Source organism: Ictalurus furcatus, chromosome 11 (assembly GCF_023375685.1).
Source record: "Ictalurus furcatus strain D&B chromosome 11, Billie_1.0, whole genome shotgun sequence".
In the NCBI taxonomy this organism is placed as follows: Eukaryota; Metazoa; Chordata; class Actinopteri; order Siluriformes; family Ictaluridae; genus Ictalurus; species Ictalurus furcatus.
This window is the reverse complement of record NC_071265.1, coordinates 11,379,916-11,402,601: the sequence shown is the minus strand read 5'-3', so window position 1 is coordinate 11,402,601 and position 22,686 is coordinate 11,379,916. Positions and strand designations below refer to the sequence as shown.

At 38.9% G+C, this 22,686-nt stretch overlaps 1 protein-coding gene across 1 annotated transcript; it reads left to right on the top strand.

Annotated features, from left to right (window-relative positions):
• On the top strand, positions 1-21,883 carry LOC128614932 (unconventional myosin-VIIb). The gene is made up of 48 exons (XM_053636648.1): positions 1-599; positions 928-965; positions 1,364-1,465; positions 1,552-1,701; positions 2,397-2,581; positions 5,611-5,732; positions 5,852-5,994; positions 6,080-6,193; positions 6,281-6,434; positions 6,556-6,632; positions 6,728-6,847; positions 6,949-7,091; positions 7,194-7,404; positions 7,769-7,904; positions 8,025-8,188; positions 8,278-8,418; positions 8,558-8,716; positions 8,839-8,931; positions 9,016-9,110; positions 9,206-9,290; positions 9,437-9,655; positions 9,838-10,047; positions 10,218-10,430; positions 10,538-10,705; positions 11,005-11,289; positions 11,396-11,556; positions 11,710-11,836; positions 11,930-12,049; positions 12,907-13,080; positions 13,163-13,390; positions 13,805-13,972; positions 14,109-14,226; positions 14,322-14,448; positions 14,577-14,728; positions 15,177-15,358; positions 15,591-15,709; positions 15,927-16,081; positions 16,589-16,742; positions 17,231-17,386; positions 18,142-18,247; positions 18,357-18,470; positions 18,596-18,683; positions 19,371-19,477; positions 19,621-19,806; positions 20,574-20,690; positions 20,785-20,868; positions 21,049-21,168; positions 21,305-21,883. Exons 2-48 carry the CDS (start codon positions 948-950, stop codon positions 21,395-21,397), a joined length of 6,663 nt encoding a protein of 2,220 aa, XP_053492623.1. The 5' UTR covers positions 1-599; positions 928-947; the 3' UTR covers positions 21,398-21,883.
• Positions 21,884-22,686: the final 803 nt, after the last annotated feature.

Here is a 22,686-nt window from a genome sequence, read left to right as displayed (position 1 = left end):
ATGTGATTTAGCTGTGTTATTGTGTGAAATTTATGCATTTAAAATTTATATCCTAAATTTTTATATTTCTGTAAAGCTGCTTTGTGACAATGTCCATTGAATTGAACTGATTGGCTATCTATTTCTGACTACTGCTTTAATAACCCCACATCACCTAACCAGGGGGTGTACATTATGCAAGTCCAAAGGTTCAGCATTTTTTGTCATTACGCCACCTGTGTCGTTATCAGTTTCCTTTCAAATATAAAACATCTAGTTCTTTTTAATGCATTATAAATCATACAGAACACAATGGTACAGTTAACATTCTAGACACAAGAGAGAAAACATCAAATTCCATACTTTATAGGCTGCACATCCTTTGGGCTGAGTTCTAACAGTTTGACAGTGATATAATTCAGAGTAGGGTGAATTCTTGTCTATTGCTGTCATTATGATTGAACTGGAGGATTTATGCACAGAGAACAAAGTCAAAGTGCCATAAATGACTGCTGTTCGCAAGGAAACGCCTAATCTCACCACCTGATCCTCATTGGGAGTACAACGAGGCAATGACCAGAGGCTTTTTTCCCCACTGGACAATCTGTCAGTAAATACAGGTAAAATGGCAGTTTTGTTTGTTTTTAAGCTTTTGAATATAAAATTATAAGTGCAGGCTAATATTCTGAATTGTAAGTATTTGTGCGAGTATGTGAGAATTTGTGGATTTTTGTCATATTTTGCTCTATTCTCTTTGGCTATACATGGCAGGAGTATGTGTTATGTAAAAATATTGTCTATGCCATATAATCAAATATATAAATGTACTGAAGATTCACAGAAGGGTTTATCATATGATTTCTGTAGGATGTGTCTGTGTGGATAAAACCGATTTCATATTGATGATGTGTCTTAATGTCCTTATTTACAAGTTGTTGTTTTAACCAGGGGGAGGAAAGAACTCAATCATGGTGGTCTTAAGACAGGTAATTATTCTAGAACACCTGCTTTCAAATGTAATTATTAAGTTTGTCATAATTAATTTATAAGTTTATGATTATTTGAAATTGAAAGTTTATTAAATTTGTGTCAATTATCTAAATTATATTTTTATGTCCTTACTGTTTAGGATACTTATAAGAGGATTTGTTTGATAATGGAATGTTTTGTAGTAGTATAGTTAGCCCACTAAACTTGTTGTGTTGTAATGTTGAACATTTCATCTTTGAATGATTGGTGAAAATTTTCAACATTACAACATTTCAACTGCTTTTCCTTACTTCTTAAGACTATTAAAAATGACCAGATGATGTAAAACTTTCACATGTACTCTGATTGATGTGTTGGTGATTTTTTTAAATCTCATATTTCCATTTTGCTTTAGGGCGATTATGTGTGGGTGGACACTAGCGTAGGTGTGCCAATCGGGGCTGAGGTCAGAATCTCAGAATCAGGCCAAATTCAGCTCATAGATGATGAAGGAAAGGTAATATCACCCATCAGAGCTCTACTGATCCAATGTGTCAGATGTGTGACAAAGCTGAATGTTTAATGTCGTAATGTAAATCTCAGGAGCACAAGGTCAAGAAACAGGACAGCTCCCTGAAGCACATGCATGCCTCATCCATTAATGGCGTAGACGACATGATTCGGCTGGGCGACCTCAATGAGGCTGGCCTGCTCAGGAACCTTCTGATTCGCCACAGGGAGGGAATCATCTATGTGAGTGACTCAGCTACAAGTGACAGTAAAATAAAAACAGTGCACTGCTCAGTGAATTACTGAATGAAAGTTTCTGTCTGTGTAAGGTGAGTTACCTGCTTGTCACAGACTTTGCCCTCAGTGGTTAATAGCAGGTCTGTTTATCTCCATAGGAACAAATATGCCTCTGTTTGTTCAGAGGCTCACACTGGCTGTATTACAGCACATATCTGTGTAGCCACCGATCCTATTTCCTTATATAAATTTTATTTCCCAGCAACAGAGCGAGTGTCACAGTTATAAGTTTCTTATGAGGAAATATTTCTTGAATTTATTCAGGATTCACCATACAAAATAAAGTAGTGCTAAAGAATACTTTTTAAAACACACTTTGGGAAAATTATGATAAAAGTTTTGGCATTTGTTTTCTATTATAATGGAAATTAAAGACATTCTGTATATTTTTCTTATGACCATTGGTAGTGCTGTTGTACTTGGTTCCCCAAATATCTGAAACAATCTGCCTTAAAACATTTGTTAACATCAAATAATCTGATGTGGATGCTAAAAAATATATCTTATTTTGATGTCTTTTTATCTTTGAAATGCTGGGAGGAAGGGGGCGGAGTCAGCCTAGTTATACCAACCTCCCCTCCCCTGTGTATAGGTGACTATATACTTTTGTGACACATTGGCTTTACTTTCTCTTTTCTCAGACATACACAGGGTCCATTCTAGTGGCAGTGAACCCGTACCAGCTGCTGCCACTCTACACTCTAGAGCAGGTGCAACAGTACACAAACCGCCGTCTAGGTGAGCTGCCCCCACATGTGTTCGCCATTGCAGACAGCTGCTTCTTTAACATGCGCCGCAACCGCCAAGACCAGTGCTGCATCATCAGGTCAGTCAAACACACTCCTATCACTGTGCTTAATCTGAGGTCACCCTCAAAAGTGTTTGGGTGTCAGTGGGCAGTTTGTTGAATTTCTGCTTATGCATCACTGGTGTTTTACAGTATCTTAATTCCAAATAGCAGCCCAACAAAAAGATAATAAATTGAATTAAATTAAATAATAAATGTCATAAATTTGATAAAATGTAATAATAAATTGAACTGTTTTCTGCATGTTGTGAATAGGCTAGAGGGTAGTTCTGTTTCACCCTTTTAACCATCAGGAGTTATGTCGTACACTAGCAAAATGTTCCAAAAAAATTATTTGTTACATTCCAAATAATTGTGTGTGGCCAAAAAAATTATTTGGTACATTCTTAAAAGAAAAGAATGTACTGGTTTGCTCAGGAATAACAAAAGGCCCAATTGCTACAGAAATGAACTGTGATGGATGGCAGAGGAATTCCTACCCTGCTGAATAAACACCCTTTCACAACAGTTGGCCAGATTAAGTACACCCTCCTTAGTTATATATGTCAAAGTCAACAATCAAGAGAAGACTTCACCAGAGTAAATACAGAGAGTTTGGCAAAAGCACCCTGCAGATCTTGCCTGGTTTCCCACTGAAGCTAAGTAGGGTTGAGCATGGCCAGTACCTGGATGTGAGACCTCCTGGGGAAAACTACGGTTGCTGCTGGAAGTGGTATTAGTGAGGGCACTCACCCTGTGGTCTATGTGGGGCCTAACACTCCAGTATAGTGACGGGGACACTATACTGTAAAAACAGCACCGTCTTTCAGATGAGACGTTAAACTTCTCGTAAAAGATTAGGGATATAACCCAGGTGTCTTAATGAAATTCCCCCATTGGCCCTTATCTATCATGGCCCCCTAATAATCTCCATCCTTAAATTGGCCACATCATTTTCTTCTCCTCTCCACCAATAGCTGGTGTGTGGTGGGCATTCTGGCACACTATGGCTGCCGTCGCATCATCCAGGTGGATGCTACACACTGGTGGTGGTTTGAGGAGACTACCACCCTAAACAATATAAAGCGCTTTGAGTGTCTAGAAAAGTGTCTAAGGGAATTTAACCAGCTGTGACTAAACTCCAAATACCATACACAAAAATGAATCCTCATCTTTGTGAGAGGGGCATTAGTGCTAATTCTCTGGAGGCATAAGGCCTATTAGAATTGAGGCATACGCCTATTAGAATTGAAGGTGGCCTTGCTGGCACTCAAGTTCTTCCTGCCTCTTTTGAGACATCCTGATCTATTCAGACAACATAGTGATGGTCAGATACATAAATAACTAAGAAGGCATGAGTTTAAAATAAATGCCCGCCTCCTTACATGGAAGCTCCTCAAGTTGGCTGACAGATGGCTCGCCTCATTGAGAGCAATTTATCTACTGAGCTGACAATGATGCAGTGGACACTCTGTTGAGGCAGTGCATATGCCCAGGGGAGTGGAGCTTTCAACCAGAGTTGGTGCAGCAGATCTGGGAAATTTGGCCAGGCACAGATGGACCTCTTTGCTATACAGAGTAAATTCACAGTGAACTGTGGTTCTCCCTAGTGGAACAAAACAGCCCTTTGGAACAACTAGCCTCAAGGCCTACTGTATACATTCCAACTTCCATCACTGCATTCAGAAATTGAACCAAAGTTCTACTAATGGAATGGCCAGCAAGAACTTGTTTCCTATGATGCTAACTCTAGTGGTTGGGACAGCCTAGAAACTCTCTCCCTGGATAGCCTCATTGTCACAGATGAATGGAGAGGTGTGGCACCCCCAACCAAGCAATCTCTGCCTATCTTTTTGCCTCTTGGAGCAGTGGGTTGCTTGCTGACAACGTTGTAGCAGTCTAGGAAATGATCCTAGAACAGTAGAAGGCATTGGGAGGGCATTGTATGCTCTCAGTTGGAAACTGTTCTAAAAATGTTGTGCACCCCATGATTTGGACCGGGTGTGAACGGAGCATCTGAAGTTCTAGCCCTTTTTGCAGGGGCTCCTGGACAGTGGCAAGTTGCCACTTATGCTAGTAGTGTATGAGGCCATTTTCTGCACAACGAATGACAGGTCATCACCAGGGCTAGAAGTCCATTACTACCGTGACATAATATTTTACAAGGTGTGTTTTGGGCATGATTGAGAGGTGTGCAAATCTAGGAATCTGCACTGCAGCTTTGTCTATCTGGGCATCACTGTGTACCTCTCCAGATTCTACAAATTCATTGTCTCACATCGTAGTGGTGTGAGCATGGTTATCATCTATGAACACCATTCCAGTCGGTCATAGGTGAGTAAATTACTCATGAACTTGTGGCAGGTGGTTTCCAGGTGTTGGATACTGCCCCTCACATAAAGAATGGGTGAAATAGTACAATAGTTATGGATTAATTTTGGTTCCATGAACACCTGATAACCACCAGGATTCCCCATCATTCGGAACCACCACAGACCCAATAGATACTGAACATTTTGTCATACATGCGCACATGCACTAGAGGATATCCAGCTGAGGTGGCTGTGGCTCAGGTGGTACAGCGGGTTGTCCACTAATCGTAGGGTTGGTGGTCTGATTCCTGGCCCACATGACTCCACATACTGAAGTGTCCTTGGGCAAGACACTGAACACCAAGTTGCTCCTGATGGCAAGTTAGTGCCTTGCATGGCAGCTCTGCTACCATTGGTGTGTGTGTGTGTGTGTGTGTGTGTGTGTGTGTGTGTGTGTTTGAATGGGTGAATGATACACAGTGTAAAGCGCTTTGGATAAAAGTGCTATATAAGTGCGCTTTTTACCATTTACCATATCCAGGTGAGAGACAACCCCCATGGCTCTTTTTCAGAGTTCACAGAATCATAGTTACATCCCCAACTAGTGTTTAGAGCTGTTTAGCTATACAAATAAGCTGGTTGAATTCGATACTTTACATTTCAGACTTTGTAACATTAAAGAATATTAAAACGTGATGTATCTTGTGTATTTGTGTCATATTCTCAGTCTGTGTTTTGTGAATTTGTGTATGTCAGTGGGGAGTCTGGTGCAGGAAAGACAGAGAGCACCAAACTGATGCTGCAGTTCCTGGCAGCAGTGAGTGGACAGCGATCATGGATAGAGCAACAGATCCTTGAAGCTAACCCCATACTGGAAGGTAGTTCAGTCAACCATTTACACTGCATTTAGAAAAAAGGAAATAATCTTCTGTATCATTGAGTGTTTTTTTTATGATGATGTGTAAATATTGGAAAAAAAATAATCTTGTGTGTCTAGCCTTTGGTAATGCAAAGACCATTCGCAATGATAACTCTAGTCGATTTGGGAAATACATCGATATCCACTTCAGTAAGGGGGGGTCCATTGAAGGAGCCCGCATTGAGCAGTACCTCCTGGAGAAATCACGTGTCTGTCGACAGGTAAACCTTGACAAATTGACACCAGGTTTAATTGTTTTGTTGTTAAATGGAGAGATGTGTAAATTACATTTGAAAACCTGTCCAGGCTCAAGAGGAGAGGAACTACCACATCTTTTACTACATGCTGTTGGGCATGCAGGCTGAACAGAAGAAAATTTTGTCTCTGGGTAATGCTGTGCAGTACAAATACCTGACCATGGTATGGTGCTATCATACACCAGTTTTCATAACTGCAAAGATAATGATTTCAATAATGGCTTACCTAGTCATTGTGATTTTAAATTAGGGCAAGTGCACTTCCTGTGAGGGGCGAGATGATATAAAGGAATATGCCCATTTTCGCTCAGCCATGAAGATCTTGACATTCACAGAGAACGAGTCCTGGGAAATTCACAAGCTGCTTGCTGCCATCCTCCACCTAGGCAACATGGACTTTGACGGTGAGGAGGTTTTTAGTGGTTAAGGGTAAAAGTTTACAGGATCATATCATTGGATGTTCACTGTGATAATCCATAATAATAGCGTTTAAATTCAGGATTTCTGTTTTCATTTTTATTTAAGCCACCATTTCAAAAAATCTGGAAGGCTGTGAGATTATCACCTCTACCCATTTCACCATGGCTGCTCAGTTGTTGGAGGTAATTCTTAAATGAACTTTTGTTAAAAGTATCCATTAAAGTGAAATGCTCTTTGACATAATGTGACTAACTGGTTTCATATTTTTTCTTTGCAGGTGGACATAAAGATTCTAGATGTAAGTTTGACTCAGAGGTCCTTCATGACTAACAGAGAGAGTGTATCTAAACCTCTTTCCACAGACCAAGCAAGTTATGGCAGGGATGCCTTTGTAAAGGTAAGAACCCATTTTGTGATCATATAAAAATAAATGTTTGTTTTTCTGTACCATTCCTATTAGCCAGCTCTGCTAACCATGAGGGTAATCTTTCTGCACAGGCCATCTATGGAAGATTGTTTGTGTGGATTGTGGAGAAAATCAATAGTGCCATCTACAAGCCATCCTCTGAGGAGTCCAACGATACCCGTCACTCAATAGGCTTGCTGGACATCTTTGGATTTGAAAACTTTGAGCAAAACAGGTTCTGTAAAAAAAAAATTATAGAAATACATTGATACTATTTGTCTGATATTTGACTGATATTATATTCTTTTATTCTTATATGTGTGGCTCTTACTTTCAGTTTTGAACAGCTGTGCATTAACTTTGCCAATGAGCAACTACAGCAGTTCTTTGTGAAGCATGTCTTTAAGATGGAGCAGGAGGAGTACACCAACGAGAACATTGTGTGGAAACACATCGACTACATCGATAACCAGGGCACCCTCGATGTGCTGGCCAGCAAACCTCTCAACATTCTTTCTCTTATTGATGAGGAGAGTCACTTTCCTAAGGTACAATTTTAAATCCATTTATTATTAGCCTCAGATTATATAGAACATCTGCCATGTAAGTTCCTGTGGATGAGTTGTTACTTTAGAAATGATAACATATTAGAACTAGTGCGTTACTAGTATAATAATTAATAAAAACTCACTATGAGTTACAGCTGCAGCTACTATCAGAGCTGCTGATAGGTAGGAAAGTGTTGATTCTAATCAACACGACCTTATCATTCAGATTTGAGAATTAAACAGCACTGTGGTATAACTAGAAAATAAAGTATAATTATTTGTTATGTGATGACAAACAGAGTTTGCTTTGCAGTTATATACTGTATGTGCAATACTTTTGTGGTGTGATTTTGTTTAATGTCAGGGCACAGATACCACCTTGCTGCAAAAGATGCAAAAGTGTCATGACAAAAGCAAAGTCTACATCCCGCCTAAGAACAATCATGAAATGAATTTTGGAATCAATCATTTTGCTGGGCCAGTTTATTATGACTCAAAAGGTAAATGGAAATAGGTAATCCATTACAAACAATAGATGAAATTTCTTGCTGTCTTGGAGCAAAATTGCTTCATTTTTCACAGGAAGTATTGAGATTTATTTAATTCTGCTCTTTTTTAAGGTTTTCTGGAAAAGAACAAGGATGCTCTTAGTTCAGATCTCATCATGTTGGTGGACACATCTACCAATAAGCTGCTCAAACAGATCTTCCACAGTGATCTCTCCACCAATGGGAAGAACAGTGCCAACCCCAAAATGGTGATGACCTCCATGAGTTCGTTGCGGGTAAGTTTAAGTTAGATTTGCTCTTGCTTACTGTTATGACAATTAACATATTGCTAGAAGCTTTGGTGCTAATGCTGTTACACTTTCAGCAAGTGACAGACACTAAGAAGCGAGTGCCAACTTTATGTGGACAGTTTCGTCAGTCTCTGGACTCCCTGATGAAAACTCTGACTGCATGCCAGCCTTACTTCATTCGCTGCATCAAACCGAATGACTTTAAGAAACCCATGGTAATGTCACTGCAAAATAATTCAGTTATTCCTCTATATATTAAAGTGTAGACTAATTAAATAACTTTGCTGGTGAAATGGGATGAATTTATTGTTATGTTCTCTTTCTTGGTCACATGCTGGTTCCTGTATAATCCAGCTGTTTGACAGAGAGTTATGCCTGCGTCAGCTGCGCTACTCGGGCATGATGGAGACCATTCGTATCAGGAAAGCTGGCTACCCGATCCGTCACACCTTCCAGCAATTTCTGGATCGCTATCGTGTCCTACTCAACTCCATCATCTGTGACCCAAAAACGGTGAGAAATACTTGGCCTTTTAAATCCAGAGTAAGGACATGGTTAGAGTTTGAAGAGTTCAGCAAAAATGCACACTGTTATAAATGATGTGTTCAATCAAAAAACATTTTACTCTGTTCCAGGAGAGTGCCAAGGCATGCAGTGAGAGTATTTGTAAGAATGTGCTCAGTGCAGGTGATGACTGGAAAATTGGCAAAACCAAAGTGTTTTTGAAGGTAAGGTAATGTAACATGTCATGATCTAGGAATGTAGACTGTGATTTATTACCCAGTGCTTGAATCATCCAAACCCTTTTACAGGATTTCCATGATACCATGCTGGAGCTGAAACGGGACAAGGCCTTGAACGAGAAGGCGCTTGTTATCCAGAAAGTCCTGAGAGGATACAAGCACAGGTTAGCTATGCTTATAATCTTGAGAGGTTATAACCACAAAAATGTATACATTTAATATTGTCCTACGCTCATTATGCTAATCGTCCTGATTGCAGGAAACAGTTTCTTAAACAAAGGTCTGCAGCTGTGGTCGTGCAGAAGTACTGGCGTGGACACAAAGGCAGAAAACTCTATAAAGTGGTGAGTTATCAGGAGTTGGATAATATATTGGGCTTGAATGGTTCTCAGACAGTCATTTTTTTAAACAAAGGCTGTCTTTGGATAGGCATCTGAGTGTTGGCAGTATTTCTACAATGTGCTGATCCATCTGGTGATCTTATGCACAGGTCCAGTTGGGATATGCTCGTCTTCAGGCCACTGTGCGCTCTCGTCAGTTAGCTCGCCAGTACGAACTGGAGCGTAAGGCCACCTTGCTGCTGCAGGCGCAGATCCATACCTACTTTGCCAGGAAGGAATGGAAGCGAAAGAGAGCTGCTGTTATCCTCTTACAGGCTCATGTCAGAGGCATGCATTCCCGGAAAGCAGTTCAGAAGATGAAGAACGATGTGCGTTATTAACACGACAGCTTCTCCTGATGCTATTCACTATGCATAAATATTAATAAATATTGTATTACACTGTACCTTCAGTATTCACCGGCTTTTCTATACATAAAAAACTATTGTCTTATTAATGGATATTTTTATGATGAAAAACTCAGTTAACTCATCATGTCTGTGGTTTGTAGGCCTTTTTGTCACTGCAGGATCGCAGGGCAGAAGAGTTGGCTTCTCTGCAGAGACAGAAGAAGCTAGAGGACATTCTCCGTCAGAAGAGAGAGAAAGAGGCTGCCGAACAGTCTGAGTTAATCAATGATCAGGAAATGGTGGACACAATCTTTGGCTTCCTGCCCAATATGGTGGGAGGGCAGGAGGGCCAGGCACCTTCAGGCTTTGAGGTCAGAAGCAAATATTTTAGATTGAATTGTAATTATGTAACTGTACATTTGAGCAGAATATCACCCTTTCTTTTTCTTTTACTGTTCTGTGCTGACTATTGTTAGTCATATCAGCATTTTTTATAAGTGAAATAATATTTTAAGCTAAAATAATCCACGTTTGTTCCTAGGATTTAGATGGAAAACGGACTATGTTGGAGGAAGTCGACCTTGATGATGCTCCTATGGTGGAAGAGCTTCCTGAGGAAGACTATGATGATCTAGATGAGTACTCATTTTCCAAGTTTGCATCTATGTACTTCCAGGGTGCTGCTACACCCACTCATGTGCGCCAGAGACTGCGCCAACCACTGCTGTACCATGAAGAGGAAAATGATGTGGTGGTAAATAAGAATTTTGGTTCATCAGTCATGCAGCAGTTTGAAAGTGCTGCTGGACTTGCTGTAGCACTAAAAACTAAACATAAATTTAATTGAGCTGCTCTTTTTAGGCTTCTCTAACAGTGTGGTGGATCATCTTGAGGTTTATGGGAGATCTTCCTGAACCAAAAGCTCAGAAGGTCCCAACAAACAGATCAGCAATTACTGATTACTCTCTACAGCAGGATGTGGCGTCCAGGAAAGACAGACGTCTCAGCCACATGGTTGGACTGGACCAGGTAAGTTAAAACTCTACATGTGGCCTAAGGCCTTTTTTAGACTAAACGTGATTTCATTGTTTTTTAAAATATTGTATTAAATTAAATTCTATTCTGTTTGGTTTGTATAGTCCTTTTAACAATAGACATTGTCCAAAAGTAGCTTTCCATAAATCTGAATGTAGATTTTAGATTTCTAATTAGCAAGCCAGTGGTGACAGTGGCCAAGAACTTACATATATAGAGCAGTGATTACAGTTTACTTTTTAGATGATAAATTGTGTGTGTGTGTGTGTGTGTGTGTGTGTGTGTTTTTAAAGAAACTATTGAGAAACAAAAGGAAAGACTCTACAGCCCCAGAAGTGCTGCCTCAGAACAGAAAGCAATCAACAGATCTGCTGCCAGGAAAAAGGAAAACATCAACCCTGACAGAGGAAGTTGTTCGAACCAGGAAACCTTCCTCCATACCATCAGAAGGTCCCAAAAACAGGAAGTCCTCTACTTTTGCTGATCTGCTGACCCGGAACAGAAAGACCTCCACCATCCCTGAACAAGGGTCATCAAATAGAAAGGCTTCCCGAAAACCATCCATCATTGAGGAGGAGGTATGGTACATACAACTGGTGAATTGACATCTTAATGTTTTTTAAGTGAATTAAAAGTTATTTTAAAATATTCAGTGTCCTAACTCATCCATTTCTGCATAAACAGCCAGAGGATGGCACTGAGGTTTCCAAACCACCCACTGTACAAACTATTACCGAGGAAGAAGAGAACATGATTGAGGAAGGGTTCACCCTGGACCATCCACTCACATCTCTTGAAAAGTTGCATATCATTGTAGGATATGGTATTGTCCGACGTGACCTCAGGTAGGCGACTTCAAAGAAAATGTTAATGATTGTATGAAACAAGCCAAATTCTTATGAACTACTTTTTTTTCCTGAAATACTGTATAGGTTCTAAGAAGTGTAGCACTGGGTCGGTGAATGCACATTTATACACATTGGGTTTCTATTTCTTAGAGATGAAATCTACTGTCAGATTTGTAAGCAACTCCAAGAGAATGGGAATCGCAGCAGCTTCTACCGAGGTTGGATCCTTCTTTCTCTTTGCCTGGGCATCTTCCCTCCCACTGAGCACTTCATTAAGGTGAGTCAGGCACTCCCACCTCATAATCGTAACATAGTTAAATGAACTTAGTTAAGTTACAAGTTCCTTATTAGTCAAGTTTCCTCTTTTCAGTACCTGCAAAGCTTCATTCGTCTCGGGCCTGTTGGATATGCTCCATACTGTGCAGAAAGACTGAGGCGCACTGTGGCCAACGGTGTGCGCGGAGAGCCTCCAAGCTGGCTTGAGCTACAGGTAAATAGTATTCCACCATATTGCCTTTTTTTTTTTTTTTTTTACAAATGAACATATGTGCTCTTAGAGTACCTCACTAGTTCTTCGGATAGCCACAGTTTCACCAAAATGTTCTACTTGGAAATGTCTTTGAAAAGGAAACGCTGTTGTATGATTATACGTAAAACCTTTCATCAGACATACAAACCCAGGAAACTTTTTGGGAACAGTTTTTATACAATCATTCACACAATGCAGACTTTAAACCAGAACCAACATACACACATTAGCTGTTGTATTCCATCTTGAGTGGCACAACAGAAAAACATTTGCCCTGTCATCAGGAGATGTGTGTTTGAATCCCGATGGTACTGCTACAATCTGTGGTTTGTCCAAGAGCACATAATTGGAAGTGTCCTCTGAGTAGTTAGGGAGGCATTACACTCTCGTGTCAATCAGTTTAACACTAGCCAATCATAGACATCTGTAAGCACATGTGCGTATATGAACAAGAGCAGTTATTGTTTTCTTCAGATGTGTTTAGCTGCACTGTAACGAGGAGGACTTTTTTATTTATTATTTTTTTTTTTATGAAATGGCAAACCTATGAATGCCTTCGAGGCATAAAAAGAATCTAACAAAAATTTTAATATACTGCTATAAGTAATATAATTATTGTTCTCATACATTGTTCTCATAAGTTCTCATACAGTTGTTCATTTGAATATTCCACTGTGGTCAACATTATACATCTAAATCATCTACAACTGTTCAACTGTTCATTCCAAACTCTTGAGTAGTATTGTATTGACCTTGTAGAAAATCTACTCTGAAGCATAATGAATAATGTACCTACTTTTATTATTTTATTTTTTTAGGCAACCAAGACTAAGAAACCCATGGCCATCTCTGTGACTCTTATGGATGGACGAACTCTCAGTCTGCCTGTGGACTCGGCATCTACTTCTAAAGAAGTCTGCCAGATTCTCTCACAGAAAATTAAACTACAAGACACATTTGGCTTCTCTCTTTATATGGCTGTTTATGACAAGGTATGTTATATCTCTGGTATTCAGTATTATAACTAAGGTTATCCAGACTGCTCAAGTAAAGTATATTCTTGTGTGCCCCAAGGTATGGTCTCTCGGCAGCGGACATGAGCATGTGATGGATGCTATATCACAGTGTGAGCAGGAGGTGAGGAGGAAGGGTGGGCAAGAGCAGCACGCCCCCTGGCGTCTCTACTTCCGCAAAGAGATCTTCACCCCCTGGCATGACTGCAACCTGGACAGCATCAGCACAGACCTCATCTACAGACAGGTCATTAGAGGACTGAAGTATGGCGAGTACCACCGTGAGAAGGTAAGTGAGCATGCTTTGACACTCTTTGATGGTGCATAGATGGATAGGATAATATCTGTTAGAGTGGAGTCACCTTTGTTCATTGCATCGACACCACTGTTCATTAGTGATCTAATTTGTTCATTATTAAGGTTTTCTTTCTGCATTATTTAGGAGAAGGATTTCTTAAAGGAAAAAGGGTTAATTGAAGGGTTGATCTAAGAGGGGTTTTTTTTATTATGTAGAAAAGAAAAAGCTAAATAGTTTAAACGTTTTGATGTGGAATAGTTTCAATAAGAACATAAAAAGTGATGTATTTGCTTTACAGTCTTTTAGGACAGTCAAATACACTTAGCAAAACAGCTGTATAAACTCAAACTGACTGTAACACATGCAATATAGGGACTAATTACTGTGTTTTACCATCTGTCACAGGAGGATGTAGTTGTCCAGTTGGCGGCGAAGCATTTCTTTGTGCAGTTTCAATCAGACGACAGTATAGAGAAGGCTAAGAGTGTTGTTCAGGATTGTGTTACCTCCAAGCTACTGGAAGACAAGTCAGAGACCAAATGGATTCAGATGGTCCACACAGCACATGTTCAGGTATGGCAGATATTTATGTGCTCATCATTTTCTGAGTGTTGTCAATGAAAAGTAGTTGAGCAAGTATTAATGTGAAGCTTTGACTGAAAAACAGGAAGTTGCACAGTAACTGCTAGGTTTTAATTTTATCTATCAGGGTCCATATATAAATTCAAAGACCAAAGTTGATCACGTAAAAGCAGAAGTGGTGGACTTTGCACGGCAGAAGTGGCCAATGTTCTTCTCAAAGTTCTTTGAGGCTTCCAGGATTTCAGGTAAAAACAGTAATGAAACGAATGTGTTATTGTAAAAAAAAAAAAATGTGCATCAAAAGGATATTTACATCACATTTGATATTAAACATTTCCAGGTCCTTCCCTACCCAAGAACAAATTTATCATAGCTATCAACTGGACCGGAATAACCTTCCTGGATGAACGTGAGAGGAAGTTTCTAGAACTCTCCTACCCAATGGTGAATGCCATAAACACCAAGAGGTAGATCTCTCCCCAACTAATTTAAGACTATATCTTCAACAGATCCACAATTACAAAAACCGACTGTCATCAACTTATTTGAGCATGTGATTTGATCCTGTTTTTGCTCCTTCTCTTCCTCATCCTAGAAGCCAGTCTGTGTGTCTGTTTACTCTGAAAGGAGACTTCACGCTAAATGCTATCCATGCTGGAGACATTGTTGGTCTGGTGGTTCTGTTCCAGGCTGGCCTGACAGAGAGGTCTCAGTATGCTGTGGCTCTGCAGGAGGTCAACAGGCAAGGTCAGCCATTTCTAAGATCCTAGAACATCGCTAGATAGCTTTTAGGCCTGTTAGATCCAATTGTCACTGATGTCTAAGTCCCAAATCTATCCAGATATACTTGGTTTTATGCAGAGTTTATACAGAACATGAACCTCAAAGCTTCCAAAGTACTTTTTATTCTCAGATACACATTTATATAGTAGTGGTGCACAGCAATGATATAGGTATAGGAGCTAGCTGTCTGACTAGCATTGCCTTGGTTCCACACAGTCGCATTCTTGTGTCTGATATCATATTGCGTATAAGAGAGAACCTGCAAGCATTAATGAGGGATTTTATAGCACTATAGTAAAAATAATTATTTTATTTTCATATTATATCATATTATTTTCATATTTTGTAATTTGTGCAGCAGCAGTATTTTTGCAGCAATAATTCCAGGGGATTTTTTTTTTCTCTCTTTCAGATGATCCTACCTTTCTTAGTTTCAAAAAAGCAGAGCTTATCCTCCTTATTAAAGACAGTGAATTTTCTGCCAACCATGGCTGGGTGAAGGGACAGAATGAGCGAACTGGACAAAAGGGGGCAGTACCTACAGATGCCATCTACATTCTACCTACCTCCACTAAACCCAGTAATGAACTCTTGGTAAGGATTTTCTGAGTAATTCACAAACTACACCACAAAGCCACCAAGCAAATGATTTCCTTTAACAACATCATGTATGATGACCTGTGTATTATTAACCATTTTTAATAATCATTTTTAAATCTGGGATGCTGTTCCATTGAATTTAATAGGATCAGCAGACCATGACTTCTTGGCCTGTAAACTATATACTGAGCACTGTTCAATGATTGTGGCTGATTTGTTTGTTCAGAGTTTGCTCAGCATGTCCCCAGATCAGAGAAAGAATATGATTAACGACACTCTCAAAGGAACCATTACAGACAGAGTACCTCCTGCGACACTTAAAGACTTCTCCATTGAGTACTTCAGGTATCTCCAGAAACTGCTCTCCATTATTCACTATTTTTATAGAATTAAAAATGGTTCATTAACTTGTAATTAGAAATGTCGAAATGCAAGAAACAAAGGATTTTCCTCCTTGTAGTATGACATTTTTAATATGCTGAAATTTTGGTAGCCACTTAATCACATTAACCAGCTATTTTGATACGATGATCATGTGCATATATTGCTTCTTTTTCCTCAGACCTCCCACTAAAGATGTGAACAGGCAGGTGATTTCTAAAAATGCGGCACCTGAAAGGCTATGGGCAAACTCCAGGGAGCCCATCAGACAGCCCCTGCTTAAGAGACTGCTGGGGAACCCAGAGCTCAGCCATCAGGCCTGCCAGGCCTTCACTGATATCCTTTACTTATCAGAGACATGCACAATCTGCACCTGAAATTAAAAAAAAAAAGTCTAGGTGCTATTTCATAAATGTTTTCACCATAGTGTAGGTTCTACAGTGTAAATCTCATTAAATAAACAAATCTCATTAATCATGTAGTTTGATACATGATTATTGAAATGAATGAGGAAAGAAGAAATTTTCTTTTTAGCTGAGTAGCTGAGAAACTCATGCACCATCTCAATTTGCAGTTAACCATTAATTCCTAAACAACATATTTAAATTGAATTTGCTTTAAATAGTAGTGAAGTGTTCCATTTACTTTGATTAAACAATATATAAACAATATTGTGCATTTTGGATTTGCAAGAGGCCTATATCATAAAAATAACTATTGATATACGTATACATGCCTAGCTAAGATGATAGGCCAGACATTATTAGTAGTAAGTATACTTTGGTAGAAGTAATAATACATCTATGCAGTGGTTATAAGTTCCTTTACGAATCCCTTGTGTACCAATCCTAAAGTACATGGGTGACTATCCTACCAGACAAATTCAGAGTCCACTGGAGCTCACAGACCAAATCTTTGAACCAGCCACTCAGAATGAAGCACTCAGAGATGAGATCTACTGCCAGATCATGAAGCAAATGACAAGCAATAACAACCGGTAAGGAAAACCATGTTTGTGGAGAACAGATGTAATATCTGGCTCTTTTAGTGTTCTGTAAATTTGGTATACAATCTGAATGAAAACCTTGGAATATGTCCTGTTTAAATTGCACATTTGCTGTTATAAATGGACAGTTGCACAAGATTATGAAATAGCTCAGTCACAGATGGCCTGGTGAACTTGGTTGTATCAGGAACCTTGGTTGGTACAAACAATCTTCAAACTTTAACCTGGTTCAAATCCAACTACAATAAATCCAACTTTGTGATACATTTCTTCATTAAAAAAAAAAGTATTAGAAGCAGTGGTGAGTAAACGTAGTTGGCCATTTGCAATGTCAGTCAAACTACCTCTTCCTGTGTAAGTGGCCTTGTACTTGTATAGTGATGAACAGTAGAAGTGTGCCACTTTGTAGTTACAGAAGTATCATACCAGGTGAAGTTAATAGATATTAATTTGAGTATATGCTATGTTTTGACTCTCAGGCACAGTATGGATCAGGGTTGGCAGTTGCTGTGGCTATGTTGTGGTCTGTTCCCCCCCAGTAATTCATTGCTGAAACATGCCCAGCGCTTTCTGGACACCCGGCGGCGGGAGGCACTGGCCTCTGATTGCCTGCGTAGACTGCAGGGTGCTCTGAGGTACACACAACTTCATGATACACCATGCACAATGTAGGAGACCTAGCTTAGACCTGTTTGTGTTTAGGTTAAAGTCATGATGAAATCATATTGCCTGATGAATAAGTACGTACTCAACTACATACAAGTATTAGAGAAACTGATTTAGAAACAAATTGATTGTGATAAAACCGTGCAGTTTAAATTCCACATCAGTAAGTTTAGAATGGAGGCTTCTTTCAGTCTTTGACAAAGTTGTTTTAGAACTAAAGTCCTGGTCTTAAAGACCAAAAACATCTCTAAGAGCACGTTTGTTACATTCCTCAGCCACTACCTTATAAGAAAATGACCAAATTGTCCTGCAATTTTAGCCCAAACACAGTAATGCAGCTGAAATAAAATCCTAGAACAATATGAGAATAAATTGTTGCTTCCTCAGAGTCTTCTGTCATTAACTGTAGCACTGATGTTAACCTCAAACTTGTCAGTCCTTAAACATGATATTATTGTATTGACATATCAACATACCTATTTGTGCAGCATTCAGAACTTGTATGAGTGCCAGGAAAATGTCAGTGGGTCATGATATCCAGTGTTAAATACCAAAATCACATCTGATCTGCTTGACATGCAGCTCAACTCAACATTCCAGTCATATAAGACTAAAAATAACAAGACATAGTTGACAAGTTTGATATTTATATATTTGATTATTATATACACACTATCTACATCGCATATCACATAAGGACCTTGTGTGTGTATTCTTTCTCTAGAATGGAACCTAGGAAGCTACCGCCTCACCAGATCGAGTTGGACGCCATTCAACAGAACCGTGTTAAGATCTTCCACAAAGTCTTTTTCCCTAATGACACAGAGGAGGTAATGCAACACAAGACTACCACATTATTACATAAACTAACAAATGAAGCATGGGAACTGTGTGTAAATCTGGCACCCAGTGATGTTGAGATCCCTCTTTTCTGAACAGATATTTGAAGTTGCAACTAACACCAAGATCCGAGATCTGATCAAAACTATCGCCTCTAAACTCCAGCTGATCTCAGACGATGGCTTCAGCATCTTTGTAAAAACACCAGACAAGGTGTGTGCCAAGACCATCGCTCATGATTATCTACTAGTTTTCACTAGTGATTATTTATCTATTCCATGATATTAAAGAGTCACCTTGCATGTTAACTGGCAGTTGTCTTCCTTTGTTTTGGTCAGGTTCTGAGTTTGAATGAGGCAGACTACTTCCTCGACAGTCTGAGACAGATCACCGACTGGTCCAGAAAAACTAAAATGGTGAAGGATGGTAAGTTCATGGTAATATATAAAGGCTGCTCAAATGTCATGAGATGCCTTGCTTTGGATCTAGGTTTATTCAATTAAAATTTGTGAAGGTCCAGTTTGTTTAAAGATTTTTTTGCATTTTTCTAGCTTTCCTAAAACTAAGCTCTGGATAACATGACCGAATGATTACAACTGTTACTTATTAATGCTTAACCTTTAGTGATTAGTTTATGGCTATAAATAAGACTCTTAAATTTGAAGTAGTTATGTTGTGCTTCGTAGTGGTGCTTTACGTTACAGTTTACCAATGCCATGAACTCTGAACAGATGTAATACATTTACATACATTAATGTGACTGGATAAGCTGCACCAGAGGATCTGCTACAGAAGCTGCATTGGTTCATGTTTAGAAATCTTGAGTCGCTAAACTAAGGCCTTTTTGTCATATATTGAATGTACAGGTGTTTTTTTTCTTCTAGTTTTCTGGGTTCACATTCACAACGTGGTCCACCAGTTGGTGGCCCCCAATTTAAAGGATTACAGTAGAAATAATCCTTATGGATTTATTCTGCAGAGTGCTTGTTTTTTTCTTCAATTGAAGTGCAATGTAATCCCCACAAAAGTTTAACCTCAATGAAAAGCACAATAACCAGTCAAAGTTGCAATGATTATATGTCATGTGCTTACATGGTTGTGCTTAAACTGCAGGAGGACCAATGAACATTTCATACCAGGTGTATTTCATGAGGAAATTGTGGTTCAACGTAATCCCTGGCAGAGATCAGGAAGCAGATTGTATCTTCCACTATCCCCAGGTGAACTCCGTTCGTCTTCCCCCTTTTTTTCTTTCCAACCACATATGATTAATCTAATTCTAACCTGAGGAAGCTATGATCTGAGGAATCAGTCAGCTTGATGATGTTACTCATTAACCGACACTAATTCTATTTGCACACAGGAGTTGCCCAAGTATCTGCGTGGGTACCACCGCTGCACTAAAGAGGAAATGGTGCAGCTGGCCGCTCTCCTCTTCAGGGTGAAAGTGGAAAATGATAAGACTCAGTTAGTCATGATCACTAAGATGCTGAAAGAGCTTGTGCCCAATGATCAGCTAAAAGCCATGTCAGCTGAGGACTGGAAAAAGGTAAGAAATGCTGGCATTATGCATGTCATTGTTTCTTATTATACCACAGTACTGCTGAATGCTCAATGCTGATAGGTCAGAGGATGTTCATTTTCTATAACTCCAGCTATAACTGGAGTTCAGCTGCAGGTTAAATCACAGATTCAGAGCTCATTCTAACATGTTAGTGTTTCTATAGTAACAGCTGACAGGGACTTGTATGGTGGATGCTCCACATAAACAGATTCAAAGACATTTAAAGATAGTATTTTTCAAAGGAGTCTCCAGTTTCAGTTATGTAACAGTCAAAGGTAAAGTTGTAACTTAAAATTTTCCAAGAAAGGAGAGTCTTCAGGATAGACTGCTTTCCAGTTTCTCACTGGCATGACAAGCTGCATTTTTGTCTTATTTACTTTAGAAAGAATAAAGACAGGCTGGTGAGGGGACTGTTTATATATATATATATATATATATATATATATATATATATATATATATATATATATATATATATATATATAGCTATTAAAACATAAATGATAGCAGCAACTTGGTTTTGGAGATGTTCTACAACATTTAGTGTAACTATAAACATAAAATAAGCAACTAAATATAATATTGTTAGTGTTGGTGTACTGCTCCTACTGTGTTTTTCTTTCTTATCTCATTTTTCATTATCTTCGGTTATTCACTTACACATTTTTCAATATTTTCCTCTGTGTATCTTTCCATAGTGAGCACAAATTTCATGTAATATGCTGTTCTTTAATCCAATCCCTCTACTGTAGAGTATTACTGCTGCTTACAACAAACAGGGAAACATGACAGCAGACGACGCCAAGGTGGCCTTCCTGAAGGTCATCTTTAAGTGGCCCACATTTGGCTGTGCCTTCTTTGAAGTGAAGGTAATGAAATGTGACCATACTAAGTCAGATGCCAGTGCTGATTTTCATGTTGTGAATTCATAGCTACTCTGTGTAAAATGTACTCTAAATGCAGCAAACATCTGAACCCAACTTCCCTGACATTGTGAGGCTTGCCATCAGTAAACAGGGGGTTACAATCATGCATCCTAAAACCAAGGTAAATGTCATTTTCATTGCTTTAATTCATACAAGTTTCAAATAACCAAAAAAGTTGTGTTTGTTGTTCAGATATATTTTTGTTGTTTCCTTGTAATTATCAGATAGATATTTGCATTAGTATTTTCTAGCTTGTGATTTTTATGAATCAGTTAGTAAATATCTCTGGTTCATTTTTAAGGATGTCCTAGCGAAACACCCATTGAATATGATTGCAAACTGGTGCAGCGGGAGCACATACTTCCACATGACTATAGGCAATTTGGTCAAAGGAAACAAGATTCTGTGTGAAACCTCCCTGGTGAGTAATACAAACAGTTTGCTTCAGTCCCTCCGGCCCCACAACCTTTTCAGGTTTTAAATGGTTTTTGCAATATTTAATCTAATTATTTTGATCTCTCTCGCTCTCTCTCTTTTTAAATTTTTTACTTCATAAGGGCTACAAAATTGATGATTTGTTGACATCCTATGCCACCATGTATCTGAACGAGAGAAGAGCACCAAGAGCCAGGAATCACCGCATGAACTGAACCCTGACGTGACCTGGAAAAATTATGAAATTATTTTATTCTGCTTTTAAACACACACTTTCACTTCCAATCTTTATATTTGCCACATAGAATCATACATTATGTGGTTAAACAAGCTTGATATGAATATTAAGTGATATGTTCAGTAATTAAAATCCTCTTACTGCATATGATTTAAGATCTTTCAGATTCGCCTTTTCCTCTTCTGGTTATTGGTAAGATGTTTAAAGTGAGTCTGTTGTTCTTTTTCAAAAATCATTTATTTATTTATTTCCAAATGAAAAGAACAATGTATTGCTATACTTTGTCACTCCCAAAATCGGCTCTTAAGATATAACATCATTTAAATTTACTTAGACCATGAATATATAATACAGTACTATGAAATAGTGATTGTCTCCTAAACTAGCGGTTTGTATTACAATGTATTTGCACTTTTATCTTAATGAAAGTGTTGCTTTAGTAAAAATGGCCAAATAAAAAGAACATGACTCATTGCTTATTGCTTATATTAACTCTTATTTATAGGATCATACACCAAGTGAAGGATCATTCAGAGTGATGTCTGGGGAGTTTACTTAACTTATTGTGTATTCAAAAATAAAACTTTATTATTAACAGTGTGTGGGAACATTGAGGAGTTTGTCATGTACCAAAAGTAGACTTGCCGGCTCTTCTGCTTTTGTGTGACTCTTCTTTATTTCGGTTTAAATGGTCACATCACACTGTTTTGTTTCAGAGCAAAAACATGGGCACAGTATAAAGGGGGGGTGTAAAATGCAGAGGTTTGGATCTAGCCCAATTAAAACTTGGCAGTTTATTATTAGGCAAAGCCTAGAGACAGACAGGGAGCCTAGATAGTGGCCTTATTCAGAAGAGTAAACTCTTTTTGAATATCGATGAGGACGTGCCTGATTGGAGCAGAAAGACGCGATGTGTTTCCTACACAGCTGTGGCACTCCAGAATAAAAGGCAGATTATTAGCACTGTTGGGCCTCTTTTACACATCTGTCCCAAGATCATGTGATGAGATTATTTGTGCACTCTGCTGCCCCAGTCTCTGATGCACCCCCAACACACAGCAGGCCCCAAAGCAACAAGGCCCCCAACTTGTCTATGTGCTCTTGTTTTCTCTCAGCCTGTAGGCATTCCTTTACCATGAAGTGAGCTCTGGGGGGGGGGTTTCTCTATAATTTAACAGAATGGATCATCTCATCAGCTTTATCCATGAACAGGCCTGTCAAATGCTGGCTCTGTCTTCAGTGTATTGATATGCTCAAAGGCATTTT

Excerpts from the sequence above, each read along its gene's own strand:
- LOC128614932 (XM_053636648.1), top strand. Across the intron at positions 18,684-19,370 it reads AACTAAAATGGTGAAGGATG|GAGGACCAATGAACATTTCA; the intron begins GTAAGTTCATGG and ends CTTAAACTGCAG. Across the intron at positions 19,478-19,620 it reads GTATCTTCCACTATCCCCAG|GAGTTGCCCAAGTATCTGCG; the intron begins GTGAACTCCGTT and ends ATTTGCACACAG.